Here is a 14151-nt window from a genome sequence, read left to right as displayed (position 1 = left end):
GAAATGACTTTTAACAAGCAGCTGTGTGGTCGGGAGGGTCACACCTAAGTGAGTCAAGACGAACAGCAACTCACTTCGTTGCGAGAAATCCGCTTTGTACATTTCGAAACAAGACACAACAAATGCAAAATATATTGAACGTGCCAAATGTGAGTTTGGATCATTCCACCACAGGGCCTGTTCGTTTCCTGTGTGTCCTCACCCGTATCCAGCCAGGAATCCCAGGCTCGGAGGGCTGACCTGGTCGCTGAACACATAGAGCTCCAGGCCTGCAGAATACTGGTTCTTGGAGCTCCTGATTTTCAATGGGGCTGCTTCCGTCTGGTTGACAATCCACCACTCCTGTGTCTTCCCTGTGTCGTTGTTGGTTCTCTTCAGGGTCAAGGTGATGTTAAACCACACGGGGTCGTCCTCTGAAGAGAGATAGATTTGAATAGAACCCGAGTACATACATATGGAAAAGATGACAGAATGGAAAATAGACTTACTGTCATCCCGTTTGTAGAGCTGGTCTATGGGCTTGGATTCAGAGTCACTAGGAGCTCGGAGATAACGAGGCAAAACATGTTGAATAACCCTGCAGGGGAAGGGAAAGGAGCACAGCTGCCTGTTATCGGGAAGCACAGATCCGTCACTTATGCAAGAGACACGGAAAGCCCCCAAAAAAGACATCAATATGAACTTCAGAACAGTGTGACACTACAGAACGACCACTGAACACAACAGAACAACCAGGCGGATGTGCTCACACTGTCTTTGTGCTGCTAGGGTTTACGTCCAGTAACAACTCCACAAGCTCCTGCTTGGTCTCGTCGTCCAGATTTGTAACGTGCTTTCCTGTCGCCGTTTCTGCCTTAGCTCCCAGAGTCAAGTTCCTGTTTCCAGTTTGGGAGGGAAAAAGAGAGAGGGAGAGAGAGGTAGAGAGAGAGAGGGAGAAGATAGTCAATACCAGTACTTGGACTTGTAGCTATTATTCACTCTTCAAGACTTCCAAGTCTTACCTTTGAATGGACCAAGCTACAGTAATGGGGAACTCTTCAGAGTCATTCAGGACCTTGATGAGGTTATTCCTACTGGGGGGACTGATGGTCCATAGGGAGTTGGAACTCCCCTCCAGCTCAGCAATGGTCAGGTCCTCTGGTGTGTAGCCCTCCAGCCACTGCAGGGCCTCCTGCATACAGGCAAACAACCACACAACCTCACCACCAAGGACTGGGTGGACAAATGTATTTCACAAATCTGCAGAGGAAGAGAATCTCATCAACGGTTTATTCCACGTACATCATTGCCGTAGTACGACTTCATGAAATGGCCCTTGAAGTTTGACTCGGAGACCTCCTTCAGTTGGTTCTGCTGAGCACTCATGGTAAATATTGGCTGTAAAGCGAGGACAATATCTCAAGTTAGTACACAACATCAATGGGAGAGCCAAGTCTAAGGTCTTTTTAACTATAGTCAGCAGTACAGTCTAATTCATGGTCAGGAACCTGAAAGCCAGCCAAGGTGATGGTAAAAGACACATCCAGGGGTTTGTTGACCACCCCTGCCACGGACTTGACCAAGGACATGAAGAGGAGGGGGAACCACACGATGCAGATGAGCAGGGCCACAATCATCCCTCCCATGCCATATTTCACCACCTTCTTCTTCTTCTGTCCCCGGGGCTGCGGGTAGCGCTGTGGGGAAAGACCAGGCCCTTTGATCATGTTTGGCATTTAATGGGCATCCGTACCCTTCATGGACCTGTTTCTGGTGTAGTCTGTAACGCAGTCTGACCCCAGGCCCTTTCAGAGGTCTGGAAACAAGCTGGTCCTGTGTTAATGGTTGTTTAGAAACGTAAGTCTCGTCCCTAGAGAGGCACGCCGTCTTTCTACGCTCGTTAGACAAAACCATCTCCCATTCGCCAGATGATCAAGACAATCCTGTCATGCAAGATGGACCAAACCTTCTCCGACTCCCTCCAGCACTTGAGCACAAAGATGTGTGCGTAGATGTCCTCCACACAGATCCAGCTGGACAGGCTGAGCGTGGTGTCCGTCCAGACCCAGTCCATCACCGCTCGCAGCTCTGTGAGGAACGGCACCAGGCGGAACCTTAGGAAAACACAACACAGCACACACAGTTAGCCGGAACCCACCACATCCACCCCCCCCCCCCCCCCCCCCCCCCCCAACCACCAAACGCTTTGATCAAACCCACCCCTGGAAAAGGAAGAGGTTGGCATAGTTGTAGCTCTTGGTGAGGAAGTTGCCCAGCACACGCGTAGGGTAGCCACAGCGGATCTGATAGGCTGACAGACTAAAGTAGAAGCACTTCACAAAGTACCACATCTGAGCCACGTAGTTTTCACTGAAACGTCTGAAAGCAGCACAAAGGTCAAACCCGTTATCGGCTTACTAGCTTTCATACACAGAGATAAAAAAATAAAAAAAAGTTCTTCATATTGTGAGTTCTCACTTGTCTGTGACTCCGGGCAGAATAAAGAACATCCAGAAGTGGATGCCAAACACCAGGATGACCTGAAACACACATTTCCCCATGACCGTCTTCCTCAGGTAGAGGGCCCGGTCCACCACCATGGTCCCAAATTGTATCAGAACCATGACCAGGAAGGGCCCAGGCACCTGGTCCTCGGACAGCGATGAGGTTATGTCTGCTCCTGCTGAGTGTTTCTGCAAGGACCAGATTTTTTTGTTCACACATAAACACAATTCTGTAGAGGTATATGCACTTGTAAGCAAGTGAACACATTAAAGAGATACACTCTATTTTTGTTATGATTGTTGAGTTATTCTTCTTACTTTAAACTCTTTAGAAACAAAATAACAATTTCACAAAAGAGATGAGATACCCCAAAAGCCCAGAATCCAAAAACGATAATGATGAAGTCAACGGTGTCAGCGAGAAACATCAGCACGTAGACGTCGGTCACTGCGCTGTACTCGGGGTGAATCAGGTGGTAGAAAAACTGACGAATGGGCGAGTAGATCTCAAGAGCCCTGGAAAGAAAAAATGTGTCATGAGAGCCAAGTTTGGTTTGAGTTCTGCAAGAAAGTGGATACTCCACACATACATTCACAGACAAAGAGGACTGACCGTTTCATGATGAAAACCCTGGCTTTGATCAGCTGCTCCCTGATCTTCTCCATGATCAGCTGCTTGCGGGTCTTGGGCTGGACGCCGGCCTCACTGCCGTCCTTCCGGCTGCTGTTCCGGGTGCTCGTGCTACCTGGCGATTCAAAAACCACGCAAACACACATCCTCTTCAGTTGAGCTCGAGCACGTTCTATCCGGAAACGACACATCGAAACCCCTCGACTGACCTCGGCTCCGTTCACCACACAGCTGTGTATGCCGGGTGTGAAAGTGAGGGAGATGTCCCCTAAGCCCCTCCCCCTACCTCTCTTAGATCGTGCTGAGTGGCTGGAGCGATGGGAGATGTGGGACGCCCCGCTGGAGCTCTTGCGGCGTTGGTAGGTCTGCTGTTGGGGACAGTGCATCTGTACGTGCACAGAGTCTGTCGAGGTTCCCAGGTTGATGGACTTCAGGGTGTGGGTGGAGCCTCTCCTGCCCTGGACGGCTGGTGGGACGGCCTCCTTCTCTTTCTCCTTGTCCTGGCCCTCGTCCTCTGATTCGGCACGCTGTTGCGGGTCCTTCTTAGTCTCCTTGGGATCATCCTCGTCCCACAGGCCATGGCACTGGGATTTGGAGTAGAGTCATGGTCAACAACCAGTTATGGAACACACCAAGGGTCAGATAAAGGCAGCTGAAGAACCAACAGCACAGAAGTAGGCTACCTTTAATATGGATCTGTGAAAGAAGAGGGCCAGGAGCTGAATCAGGTCGTAGTGGACGTAGCCATCCTTCTTCTCCACACCGATGATGTTAGGAGGGTGGTAAGGTTTGTTCTTGTCAATCTTCTGGTTCTGGTTGAAGGGGAAGAATCCAAACTGGAAGAAGTACTTGATGACTATGGTGACCTGGGAAGAGACAAACAGTGACCAGAGTTACAGTGTCGTAACAGGGTCGGTAGTCATGACCTAGCACCTGTCACTCAAGCTGACATATTCAGTACCTCTGTGTAGACGATAGCTGTCATCCAGAAGCGTTTGCTGGGCCGCGGCACAGAGAGCATGGCCCAGAGGAAGATGAGGATGGGTAGCACCAGGGTGGCACAGTTGGCAGACACCATGTGGTTGATGATGATGACCAGGTAGCAGACCATCTCAGAGTGAGCCACCAGCATGTTGTACAGGGCATAGCACAGCTGCAACACCAGAGGCTGGCTGTTGTAGAACTTGTCCGAGCTCTCCAGCTCTTCGTCATAGAACATTCTGGAGGGGAGAAAGAAGAAGAGATTAGAAGGGAGAGTAAGACATAAATGTGTTCAGAGAGCATGTTGCCGCTTGCGTTTGTGCAGCGTGTCTACTCACTTGTTGAGCAGGAGTTCGCTGGCGGTCAACTCCGTGGTCGCAGAGGGCAACAGGGGGTCGGACAGGTAGTCCGACCTGCTGTCGGGGGTCATCGCCATCAGCCTTCTGTCTTCCAGGTCACTGTCGTCATCGCTGACCTCCAGACGGTCGAAGCTGACCGCCAGACGGTCAAAGCTGACCGCTTTGCTGTAACTGGGCGGCACGTCCGCGTCGGAGGTGTTCAGAGCGTCGGTGTCGGGTGTGTGCAGCTGTCGCGCACGCCCGTCTGTGGGCATGTACCCCTGCCTGCCTCCCCCCTCGTCGCTCTCAGTGGTGTAGTCCTGGCCGGACAGGGCTGCCGAGGGGTCGTCTCCAGGACCCGCGGAGCTCCACAGACGCTCCTGCCTGCGCCGGCCCTCCTCTCCCTCCTCCCCAGACTCAGCCCCCTCCCAGGGGCCGCCCTCTGCTCCGTCTGACCCCTCCCTACGGGGCCCGTGCTGGCCCTGGTCCTGCTCGTCCTCCACCTCGTCTATGGTGTCCGTCGTGCCCTGTCTGGAGTAGAGTGTGACGCACTGGGTGGCCTCGCTGCAGGACAGACACAGGACAAGACATTAGAGCACGGTGTCACGCTGGTCAACGAGCAAGAGAACGTTGTGTTCGCGTTCACCGCAAACGTGGGGTTTTCGGAAAACAGCGAAAGGAAACAGAAAGCGCAAACTGCATGTCGACAACGGTGAAGCACAGAAGCAATGTTTAGTCGACCAATGAATGATGATGGGGGATGTGTGAGGTGAGGGGGGGGGAGGAATGCCGAGGCTGGGGCACCTGGACACGGCGCTGCTGCCACTGTCGGCCGAGGAGTAGGAGGCGTCCAGGCCGTACATTTTGCGCAGCTTGGGGCGGGCACGCTCGCTGGTTTTGGGAATGCACTCTGGCATTTCGTCCAGGTCGTCCAGCGTGGACTGACGGGAGATCAGCATGGTGGCCTCAGTGTAGGCACTGATGGATGGAGAGATGGAGATGGAGTGATCAGAGATGAGAGGATTGAGACTGGCCCTGACAGCATGCGGCGAGATCAAGTAAAAGACAGACTGGGGGGGGGGGGTCTCATCATGTTGACTATGATGAGCCATCCTAGTGTTGGATGGTTGCCCTGGGGACAGGCCCAGCAGTGTACCTGGAGAGGCTGTCCCTGGACGCCATGCTGTCCTGGCTCTCCATCCCGTAGCCTCCGCGCTTCCTGCGGGCCCTGCGGGAGCCCGACGCCGAGCCGTCCTCGCTGAGGCGCTCCAGGCTGGACTCCCGGGACATGTTGATCATCATCTGCTTCTGGTAGTACACCTGGATGCTGCTTCGCGAAGGGACATTCCCCTGCACGGAAGAGGGCTCCGTGATGTCACTCATTCTCTTGGGTCATTCACAATCTGATGTTGACCTGATGCTAATACCCTGGATAATCGATCCCGGGGAGCCTTCCACGGTTCAATTAAGAGATACGGATCAGAGCGGAATAGGAATAGAAACTGTGTGAAGATAAGAGAGGGGGGGGGGGGGAGTTACCTTTTTGACCTCCCGGGTGAGCATGCAGCGTTCTATGCGCAGCACGGTGGAGATGTCGATGTGCTCCCTGCACATGTCGTTCATCCACTTGGTGAAGCTGTCCACCATGGTCAGGAACAGCACCCAGGTGAACTTGATGATGTTGAAGACCCGCTTGAGGATGTTGTCTATGAAGGCACAGGGAAATGGGAGAGTTCACAGTACAACAGTCCCTGTGTATGTGTTCGTTCCTGCCCAGTCCCCCCCTCTTGTCCTGTGCTACGACGATGCACTGTTGTATGCAGGTAAGGTCGAGCAGGTTGCTCTTCAGAAGTGTCCAGACCCGTGCGGTGGTAACCAAGCAGTGAAGCTATTTTGAGGTGATAGTGCTTCCTTGATCCAGAGGGGATAGATCAGACCAACCTGGGCCAGCAGACTTCTTCTTCTCCTCCTCCGTCTCCTGACCCTCCTCCACCTCTCCCACTTCGATAGCCACGTGGCCTGAGCACACACACAAGCACACGTTTTACAAACATTACGATTACTTCTTTTTTTTCTTCTTAAACTGCTCCCCTCTTACCTTCCTTCTTGTCTCTCTTGTGTTTGTCTCCTCTGGTGTATCTCTTCCAGAATTTACGCTTCTCTTTGCTGCGTTCCTTCATGGCGGTTTTGGAATCTGTGATCCACGCATGGTAAAGAAACTGGGGGATATAAGACAAGAGCCAATTCACCTCTGGGCATATGAAATTGACGGAAGAAGTTGTTTAACAACTGCGAGTAATGACATGACATCAAGCCCTTTAAACCCCATACAAACAAATGAATAGCACAACAAAATGCCACTGACACAGCAGTTTTGCTCCACTGAAATATAATCGAATTGTGTGTCACTCTATTATTTCATATTGACTGATATCCAAGATCAACGGAGCAAAACATTTAATGTACAAAGGGGAAAAACACATCAATGCAGATGCATTACTGTCACTAGTTTAAAAAGGTCCCAGTTCATGCAAAGTGAAACAGTGCAGTTCAGGACATTCAGACAACATGACAGAAGGACAAAGGATAAAAGTCCTAGGCCACTGCGTCTCCATTCCATATCATCCAGTACATGTTGCAGACAACCCAGATTTACAATAGGTACAGTCCAATGGTCGTATTCAAATGAAGAATTTAATTCTTGACATGGGATGGACAGGCAGTTTGGTGATGCATAAGTCTTCAATGAAATGGCAAGTCTCCACAGCAAAAGGAAACAAATCAAGTGTAATTTTTCTAGGAATACCTTGCCTGCCCTGACAAAATACTGCAGTATAGTTTTGGGCAGTTTAATGATAGACCTTGGCAAAGCCAAGAGAGCTGAGGCAAACTTTCCAATAGCTCTCTATGGAGAAAGGACAAAGTGGGGCAGAGTTAGTGGAAACAGTGTTAGTAGATACGAGAGAAATAGACACAGTGTTTTAGAGAGTAGACCACATGTTCCTGTGCATTTCATCACAAATGACAAGTATTGTGTGACATATTGGCGTTCCAACACAATACTGCTTGCTGGTTTTGGTGCTCACCTGAAAGGCTGACTTCTTAGGTGGTTCGTCCTCTCCCTTCTCCTCCTCCTCCTCACTGTCCTCACTGTCAGTTTCAAACAAGTAATAATCTCCACTTCTAACCACTGAGGATTGAGAGGAAGGCTCAGTTAAACCAGTTGACATATTTCATCACAGCTGACACAAAACGTTTAATGAAATGGGGCAAACGTCAGCCAAGCACAGTTGAGGTTGAAGAAGGATCACACATGTTCTCTGGCTCCTTAGAGAGAGCCAAGGAAAGGAAGAAAATGGCCTGGGTTGGTATAAAAATTCCACTATTTTATAAACGAGTAAAAACATATATACTATCTTAGACAGACAATTTCAAACACACACTGTTAACAGAAACACAGCTGGGAGACACTGAAAATACAGAAAGTTAGGAATAACATGACTGACTATGGAACGTTTCAGAAGGATGTTGCTGTTAGCAGAACAGACAATTTAGTGGCTCAGAATAAATATTACAAAAAGAAACACAAGCTAAAATGTTTAAATATCATTAGTTCAAGAAAACTGCTACATTGTGGTTTATAGAACTAATAATTCCAATCCTGCCTCAAAGAAGCATTTGGGAGCTAGGAGAAGCATTGATATAGACAAAGCTGATTTATGTCCTTGAACAGAAAGACTAGAATGGGGGGCAAGGGAGGATGCTGGGAAATATGGATATGAGGTGTGACAAAGCATGGGAAAACCAGAAATCATAAACAGAAATCATAAACATGGAAAGTGAAATCAGTTCAACGTGTTGAATTGATATCAAGGTGATATCAGTTCAACAAGAAGACAAGTCACCTCAGAGAATAACTGATGCAGATGTATGTCAAATGCACTGTAGAACACAGTAAGAAGTGACTGGTCGAATATACATTTGTCCAGCAAATGTACATGTGACCAAAAATGTATTGCTCAAGCTTGTTGCATTGCTCAGTTTTCTCCAGGGCCAAACCTGATGTTGATCATGATGGTCCTTTATCCTGGTTCTCAAGATATGAGAAAGGGTGAAGGATTTCAAGTCTTGCTAATGGATATGTTCTGAGAGAAACAACTGAGAGATTCTCTACTGTGGGCTCCGAGGACAAAGCCATGAATATGGTCACGGACGTGTGTCAGACAACCTCAGTTGTCAACATGACCACAACCACAAACATCCAGGCATTTGTCATTTTCCTTTGTTTCATGGCAAAATTCTGCTATTTAAGGTGACCCTTGCTGCGACTAACATCATGCATAGACTGTTCATTTATAATTCTATCAACATAACCGAGGCAGGCATATTGTTTGTGCTTCACATAGAGGGTTGTATGCATGAAAGGTCCTTAAATAGAGATGGAATAGGACTAAGGTCTGAAAGGAGACATGTGGTTGGTTTGGGTCCTCTGGAGCCCAGGAGAGTATGGGAATCTGCTGAGTTCTGGTCAAGGACACAAGAGCCAATCAGAGTGGAGAGAGCATAAGGGGTCAACCTACTGGACGCATGGTCAACCCAAGGCCTCCACCACTGCTTTTTTGTGGTCTTGGCTTTCTGTCGCTCTTCTCCTAAAATAATATAATAAAACAATTTACACATTACATTATCAATTATATACGAATGCATAATATCTTATTCAGAGCTTCTTCTTTTTTTAAGCAGATATCTTCCTTTTAAAAATAAAGTTTCTAAAATCGAAAACAAAATACTTTGAAAAGTGATCATTCATTTAAGCTTAACTATTCCAGTGCCGTGTATATAACTTGAGTTGGCACATTTGTTTAAACGAAACCTTGGTCCTACAGTACCGTCATCCTCCTCGTCCTCCTCCTCGGCCTGAATGAGCTGGGGTCCTTCCCCAGACTCCTGGGCTAGGCTGAGCATCTTCTCCTTCCCCCTCTTAAACTTCTGCTGCCTCTCCTTGATACGGTCCATCCTGATTAGATCAGACGGGCAGAGAGAGAGGGGGGGGGAGAGAGGCACGGGGACGGAGGTGGAGACGAAGGGAAGGAAAGTGTTTTAAAGAGGGAGAGCCACACAGCGTATCGACGGGCCGCCTCGCCGCCCATCACTTTGACCCCTCCTGTAGACATGTGAGGTCATTATCATTATCGGGGTATGGTTGAGGGCTTATGTGGAATCAGCGGTCTTGCGTCAGAGAAAAGTGCTCATTAGAGCTCCTATCTACTGAGATAGGGGAAAAATAGAGGAGGGTTATCAGATGAGTAACACAGCTGAGAAGTGTTTCTAACATCACGTCAAGTGAATTCAATACAGGATGTATCTACCGTGTATGGCACCATCCGACTAGCTTGCAGATAAAATAGTAGGTGCGTGTCTCACTGTCTCTTCAGCTGCTCCATGGATCTGTTCTCCTCCTCCAGCCGAGCTCGGACCGCCTTCACTATGGTGGCCTGGAACAGCTCAGCTCCTCTGAAACACACAGTCCCAAGAACACGCCATGTAGAAGAAGCTGCAGCAGTGCCCTACTTGCTGACCTAAGATCAGTTTTGGGGGGAACTCCTGAGCATCGACAGGGTTAGGAAGTGAGAAGAATGAGCCGACCACCCCCAGGCCTGTGTGTGGAGATGGGGGTCTGCTGAGAGCAGGGGGACCGGGGGGGCTGCTGAGAGCAGGGGGACCAGGGGGGCTGCTGAGAGCAGGGGGACCAGGGGGGCTGCTGAGAGCAGGGGGACCGGGGGGGCTGCTGAGAGCAGGGGGACCAGGGGGGCTGCTGAGAGCAGGGGGACCAGGGGGGCTGCTGAGAGCAGGGGGACCGGGGGGGCTGCTGAGAGCAGGGGGACCGGGGGGGCTGCTGAGAGCAGGGGGACCGGGGGGGCTGCTGAGAGCAGGGGGACCGGGGGGGCTGCTGAGAGCAGGGGGACCAGGGGGGCTGCTGAGAGCAGGGGGACCAGGGGGGCTGCTGAGAGCAGGGGGACCGAGGGGGCTGCTGAGAGCAGGGGGACCAGGGGGGCTGCTGAGAGCAGGGGGACCAGGGGGGCTGCTGAGAGCAGGGGGACCAGGGGGGCTGCTGAGAGCAGGGGGACCAGGGGGGCTGCTGAGAGCAGGGGGACCAGGGGGGCTGCTGAGAGCAGGGGGACCAGGGGGGCTGCTGAGAGCAGGGGGACCAGGGGGGCTGCTGAGAGCAGGGGGACCGAGGGGGCTGCTGAGAGCAGGGGGACCAGGGGGGCTGCTGAGAGCAGGGGGACCAGGGGGGCTGCTGAGAGCAGGGGGACCAGGGGGGCTGCTGAGAGCAGGGGGACCGGGGGGGGGCTGCTGAGAGCAGGGGGACCAGGGGGGCTGCTGAGAGCAGGGGGACCAGGGGGGCTGTTACCTGGATGCCAGGATCTGGGAGGCGCGGATGTCTGCCACCACGTGCAGGAAGTAGTAGCTCATGAAGACGCGTCTCTGAAGCAGCAGGAAGGCAAAGCAGATGCTGTCCCAGATGATCCCAGCTTCATCACTGGGAAGCTCGCACCTCTTATCAGGACCTGCAAACACACACACACACACACCACACACACACACACACACAGGCGCACACACAGAAACAAACAGACCACGTTCCATTGAACACACGGACGTAAATACATCATTTCACACAAAACGTGTGAAATATCATTTGTTTGGCAATCCAACAAATTGAGAGTGAAACTTATAGTGCTTACTAAGGAAGTCCTGGTTGGTGTTGATATTGTATTCTTTGATGGTGCAGGCCAGACTGCACAGCTGGATCAGCCAGCAGTGGTTCACCATCAGGGAGTTGATGTACCCACATGCAAGGATCTGAACACAGCAAAACAACGACCATCACGACTCCAACTCAGTAACATAGCGCACTGGGTGTGTAATCACTGAATCATGCTATCATGTAAACCTGGCCGACAGGGAGTCTTAGCTCATCAATAACCTCTGACACGTCTCAGAATGTCTTGCACATGGAGCGTATAAGGGCCCACTCACTGACATGATGTTTTTCATAGTGATGACAAATACATTGTAGGCAATCAGGAAGTCCCAGTAGTGCAGGATCTTTTTGATTGGCTTGAGCAGCAGTTGGCCCCCGAAAAGCAGGAAGTAGAAGCAGGCCACCAGGTAGCCCATACAGAAGACACTGATGCGCGTGGTCCCAGTGAAGAAGATGATGGTGAGGACAAACCAGAAGAGGTAGCTGAACATGATCACTTTCAGCATGTCCAGGTATGATCTGCCGGGACAGGAGGAGTCACTCAGAGTCGATGTAAAAAATTGTTATATTACATACAGTAGGAGGCTGGCAATGGATAATAGCATGTTAAGTGCATGGCAGTCTTCAAAACAACACCATGGATCACAAGTGTACACACAGCAGACACCTCAATCATATCAACAGGATCTATTAGTGACAGGATTACAGTAAGAGTCAGATAGTGAAAGATCAATGTCTGGAAGCTGGGGCTGAAACCTTAGCCATGTCACTCAGGAGCACAGGTATGTGAGACAGGGAGACGGCACAGCACCGTAAAAGTGTGATTACTGGACATCACGGTGATCATGTTAGTGCTCTCTTGACACTGGCCTCCATTACTGTGATGGGTCAAGTGAAGGCGGATGAGGACTTCCACCACACCCGCACGCAGTACTGTTGGGGCCGAGGGCTGATGAAATGGAAGATGTCTTGATATGACCATGTGCAATGGGCCGGAATAGGTGAACGTCTGTCTTCATCAAGCGAAATCATGTTAGGGAAGGGGGAAAAAACGTATTTTCCGTACTTAAAAGCTATTTATTGAGTTAGAGTACAGGGAAAAGCGCCTGAGTTGGAAGAGTGGGTCTGAGTGATAGACAGAGGGTTTTTTGTGGATTATGGATTCTGTCCGCCGGTATCCGTAATGTGATCCTCAGGAAAACAATGGAATAAGTGCAGGCCGGGAGCGCAGCATGGACAACGTGGCTGCCCTCTTCACTAGACTTGTTGATGGACAAAGAGTGCGTTAATAAAAGAGTTCTCCACTTTGCACATCAAAACAGTGGAATGCGATAAGCACATAATCAATGGCTGTGGACAGATTAGGATGCTCTATCCTCTCTCTCTATCTTTCTCGCTTTTCACTTCCTCCCCTCCTATCTCTTCTTGTCTGTCCTAGTCCAGTGAAAGAACCAAGCAGCTCTAGGCTTTTAGGATTCCTAAATTGAGATGGGAACATTTCCTTGAATCATCACCAGAAATATCTCTCAGAAATCTATAGTTCATTTTTGATGTGTGATGAGGTTAGTATCTGTGGTCCAGACTTTCCTACAGTACATGAGAGTCTGGGACAACAGAACTAACTAAATGGCCCTCGTTGACTTATGTATATTGAGAAGCGAAGATCTCCCTATAACCCCAGATTTCCTAGTAGAAGAGTTAAGGACTCTAAAATAGTGTAGTGGTGATGTGGGTACCTGCAGTGGATGAAGTCTGGGGCAGGGTTGTGAACGCTGAACGATGCAGCGTCCAGGTCTCGGCAGATCTCCACGTTGTCGCCAGCCATGAGACGAACGGCGGCCTGGTTTTCCTCGTCAAAGATCTGCCTCTGGAGGGACGCACACAGCAGCAGCATGAAGTCATCTGGGGGAGAGGAGAGACGAGGAACTCAGACATGGATCGAGCCCTGAGGAAAACACACTGTTCAGAAAGTGGACAGAAAAATAAGATATCCAACAAGTCCATGTTGACATACAGACAAGGAACATTGGGTTGGGCTTGGTGTGGAAGTCAGGGATATAGAGCCACTTGATCACATTGGAGTCCACGGTAGAGCTAGGGAACCTCCACGGGTACTCTGAGGGGAAACAAAGAGTTGTGACAAATGCACTAACCGCCGACACATCTCGCTTGAAAACACCCACACACATCCAATAAACAACCACGTTATGAAAACCGACCTTTACAAGCTGCAGGTGGGATTCCAATGCAGACCAAGTACTGGAAGGTGAGTATACAGGCCAAGAAGCAGCAGTACTTTGGCCAGACTTCAGCGATGGCCTTCCTCCTGCGTCTGTACATGACGGCTATCAAAGCAAAGGCATGCAGCATGGCATAGAAGTCCATACGCTGACCAATCACATTCACCACCAGCAGGAAGCATGTCTGTCAGTGGCAGAGAAGATTGTCTTGATTAAAATGGTGAGAAATTGTTAGAAATGTTTTTTCTCGCAAACTTGTTTGTAGCTCAAAACCAGTGGATATAAATATGTACTGTAATAATTCATATTTTAGAACAGCTAATTGTATGAGGTGTTATTGTCATACTACTTAGCCAAGAACAGTAACAATGTAACTGTGTTCTATTTGTATTTTTTTTATCTCACCTCCAGTCCAAATTTATAAAAGAAGTAGTTAATGAAGTATTTGACAAAGTTGACTAGGCCCATGTCCAGGTGTTGTCGTGTGATGTTGTGGAAGATGATCCTAGCAGCGGGGGCAGTGAGCTTGTTCCTCAGCCGGTAGTACTCCTGATGACGGTAGATGGTCACCTCAAACGCCAGAATGGCTAACATCAGCAGGTTGTTCTGCAGACAGAAGAAGGAAGACAGGAGGACATATCAGGGATTTGTTTGGATGTGTATTTAAGCCTGAGTTTCACTTGATGGACATGTGCTACACTCGAGTCAG

The 14151-nt window shown here is 49.9% G+C and overlaps 1 protein-coding gene across 1 annotated transcript in view; it reads right to left on the bottom strand.

Annotated features, from left to right (window-relative positions):
* The window catches only part of LOC124472562 (piezo-type mechanosensitive ion channel component 2), a 42281-nt gene that overhangs the window by 1811 nt on the left and 26319 nt on the right, over positions 1 to 14151 (bottom strand). The window contains exons 24-55 of the mRNA XM_047027482.1: positions 13848 to 14048; positions 13422 to 13626; positions 13217 to 13318; positions 12939 to 13104; positions 11478 to 11721; positions 11183 to 11300; positions 10849 to 11005; positions 9858 to 9947; positions 9323 to 9450; positions 9014 to 9082; positions 7520 to 7623; positions 7240 to 7338; positions 6532 to 6652; positions 6375 to 6452; positions 5973 to 6139; positions 5590 to 5783; positions 5238 to 5411; positions 4434 to 4997; positions 4076 to 4334; positions 3798 to 3980; positions 3401 to 3698; positions 3097 to 3229; positions 2852 to 2999; positions 2458 to 2672; positions 2200 to 2358; positions 1946 to 2093; positions 1488 to 1676; positions 1282 to 1377; positions 1002 to 1171; positions 750 to 875; positions 489 to 577; positions 203 to 413 (exon numbers count right to left, since the gene is read on the bottom strand). Coding sequence (XP_046883438.1) covers positions 203 to 413; positions 489 to 577; positions 750 to 875; positions 1002 to 1171; positions 1282 to 1377; positions 1488 to 1676; positions 1946 to 2093; positions 2200 to 2358; positions 2458 to 2672; positions 2852 to 2999; positions 3097 to 3229; positions 3401 to 3698; positions 3798 to 3980; positions 4076 to 4334; positions 4434 to 4997; positions 5238 to 5411; positions 5590 to 5783; positions 5973 to 6139; positions 6375 to 6452; positions 6532 to 6652; positions 7240 to 7338; positions 7520 to 7623; positions 9014 to 9082; positions 9323 to 9450; positions 9858 to 9947; positions 10849 to 11005; positions 11183 to 11300; positions 11478 to 11721; positions 12939 to 13104; positions 13217 to 13318; positions 13422 to 13626; positions 13848 to 14048 — 5405 coding nt within the window. The remainder of the gene's footprint in view (positions 1 to 202; positions 414 to 488; positions 578 to 749; positions 876 to 1001; positions 1172 to 1281; positions 1378 to 1487; positions 1677 to 1945; positions 2094 to 2199; positions 2359 to 2457; positions 2673 to 2851; positions 3000 to 3096; positions 3230 to 3400; positions 3699 to 3797; positions 3981 to 4075; positions 4335 to 4433; positions 4998 to 5237; positions 5412 to 5589; positions 5784 to 5972; positions 6140 to 6374; positions 6453 to 6531; positions 6653 to 7239; positions 7339 to 7519; positions 7624 to 9013; positions 9083 to 9322; positions 9451 to 9857; positions 9948 to 10848; positions 11006 to 11182; positions 11301 to 11477; positions 11722 to 12938; positions 13105 to 13216; positions 13319 to 13421; positions 13627 to 13847; positions 14049 to 14151) is intronic.

The sequence above is a fragment of the Hypomesus transpacificus genome, chromosome 10 (assembly GCF_021917145.1).
Source record: "Hypomesus transpacificus isolate Combined female chromosome 10, fHypTra1, whole genome shotgun sequence".
Taxonomy (NCBI): Eukaryota; Metazoa; Chordata; class Actinopteri; order Osmeriformes; family Osmeridae; genus Hypomesus; species Hypomesus transpacificus.
The sequence above is the reverse complement of the archived record's forward strand: the minus strand, read 5'-3'. Positions and strand labels throughout refer to the sequence as shown.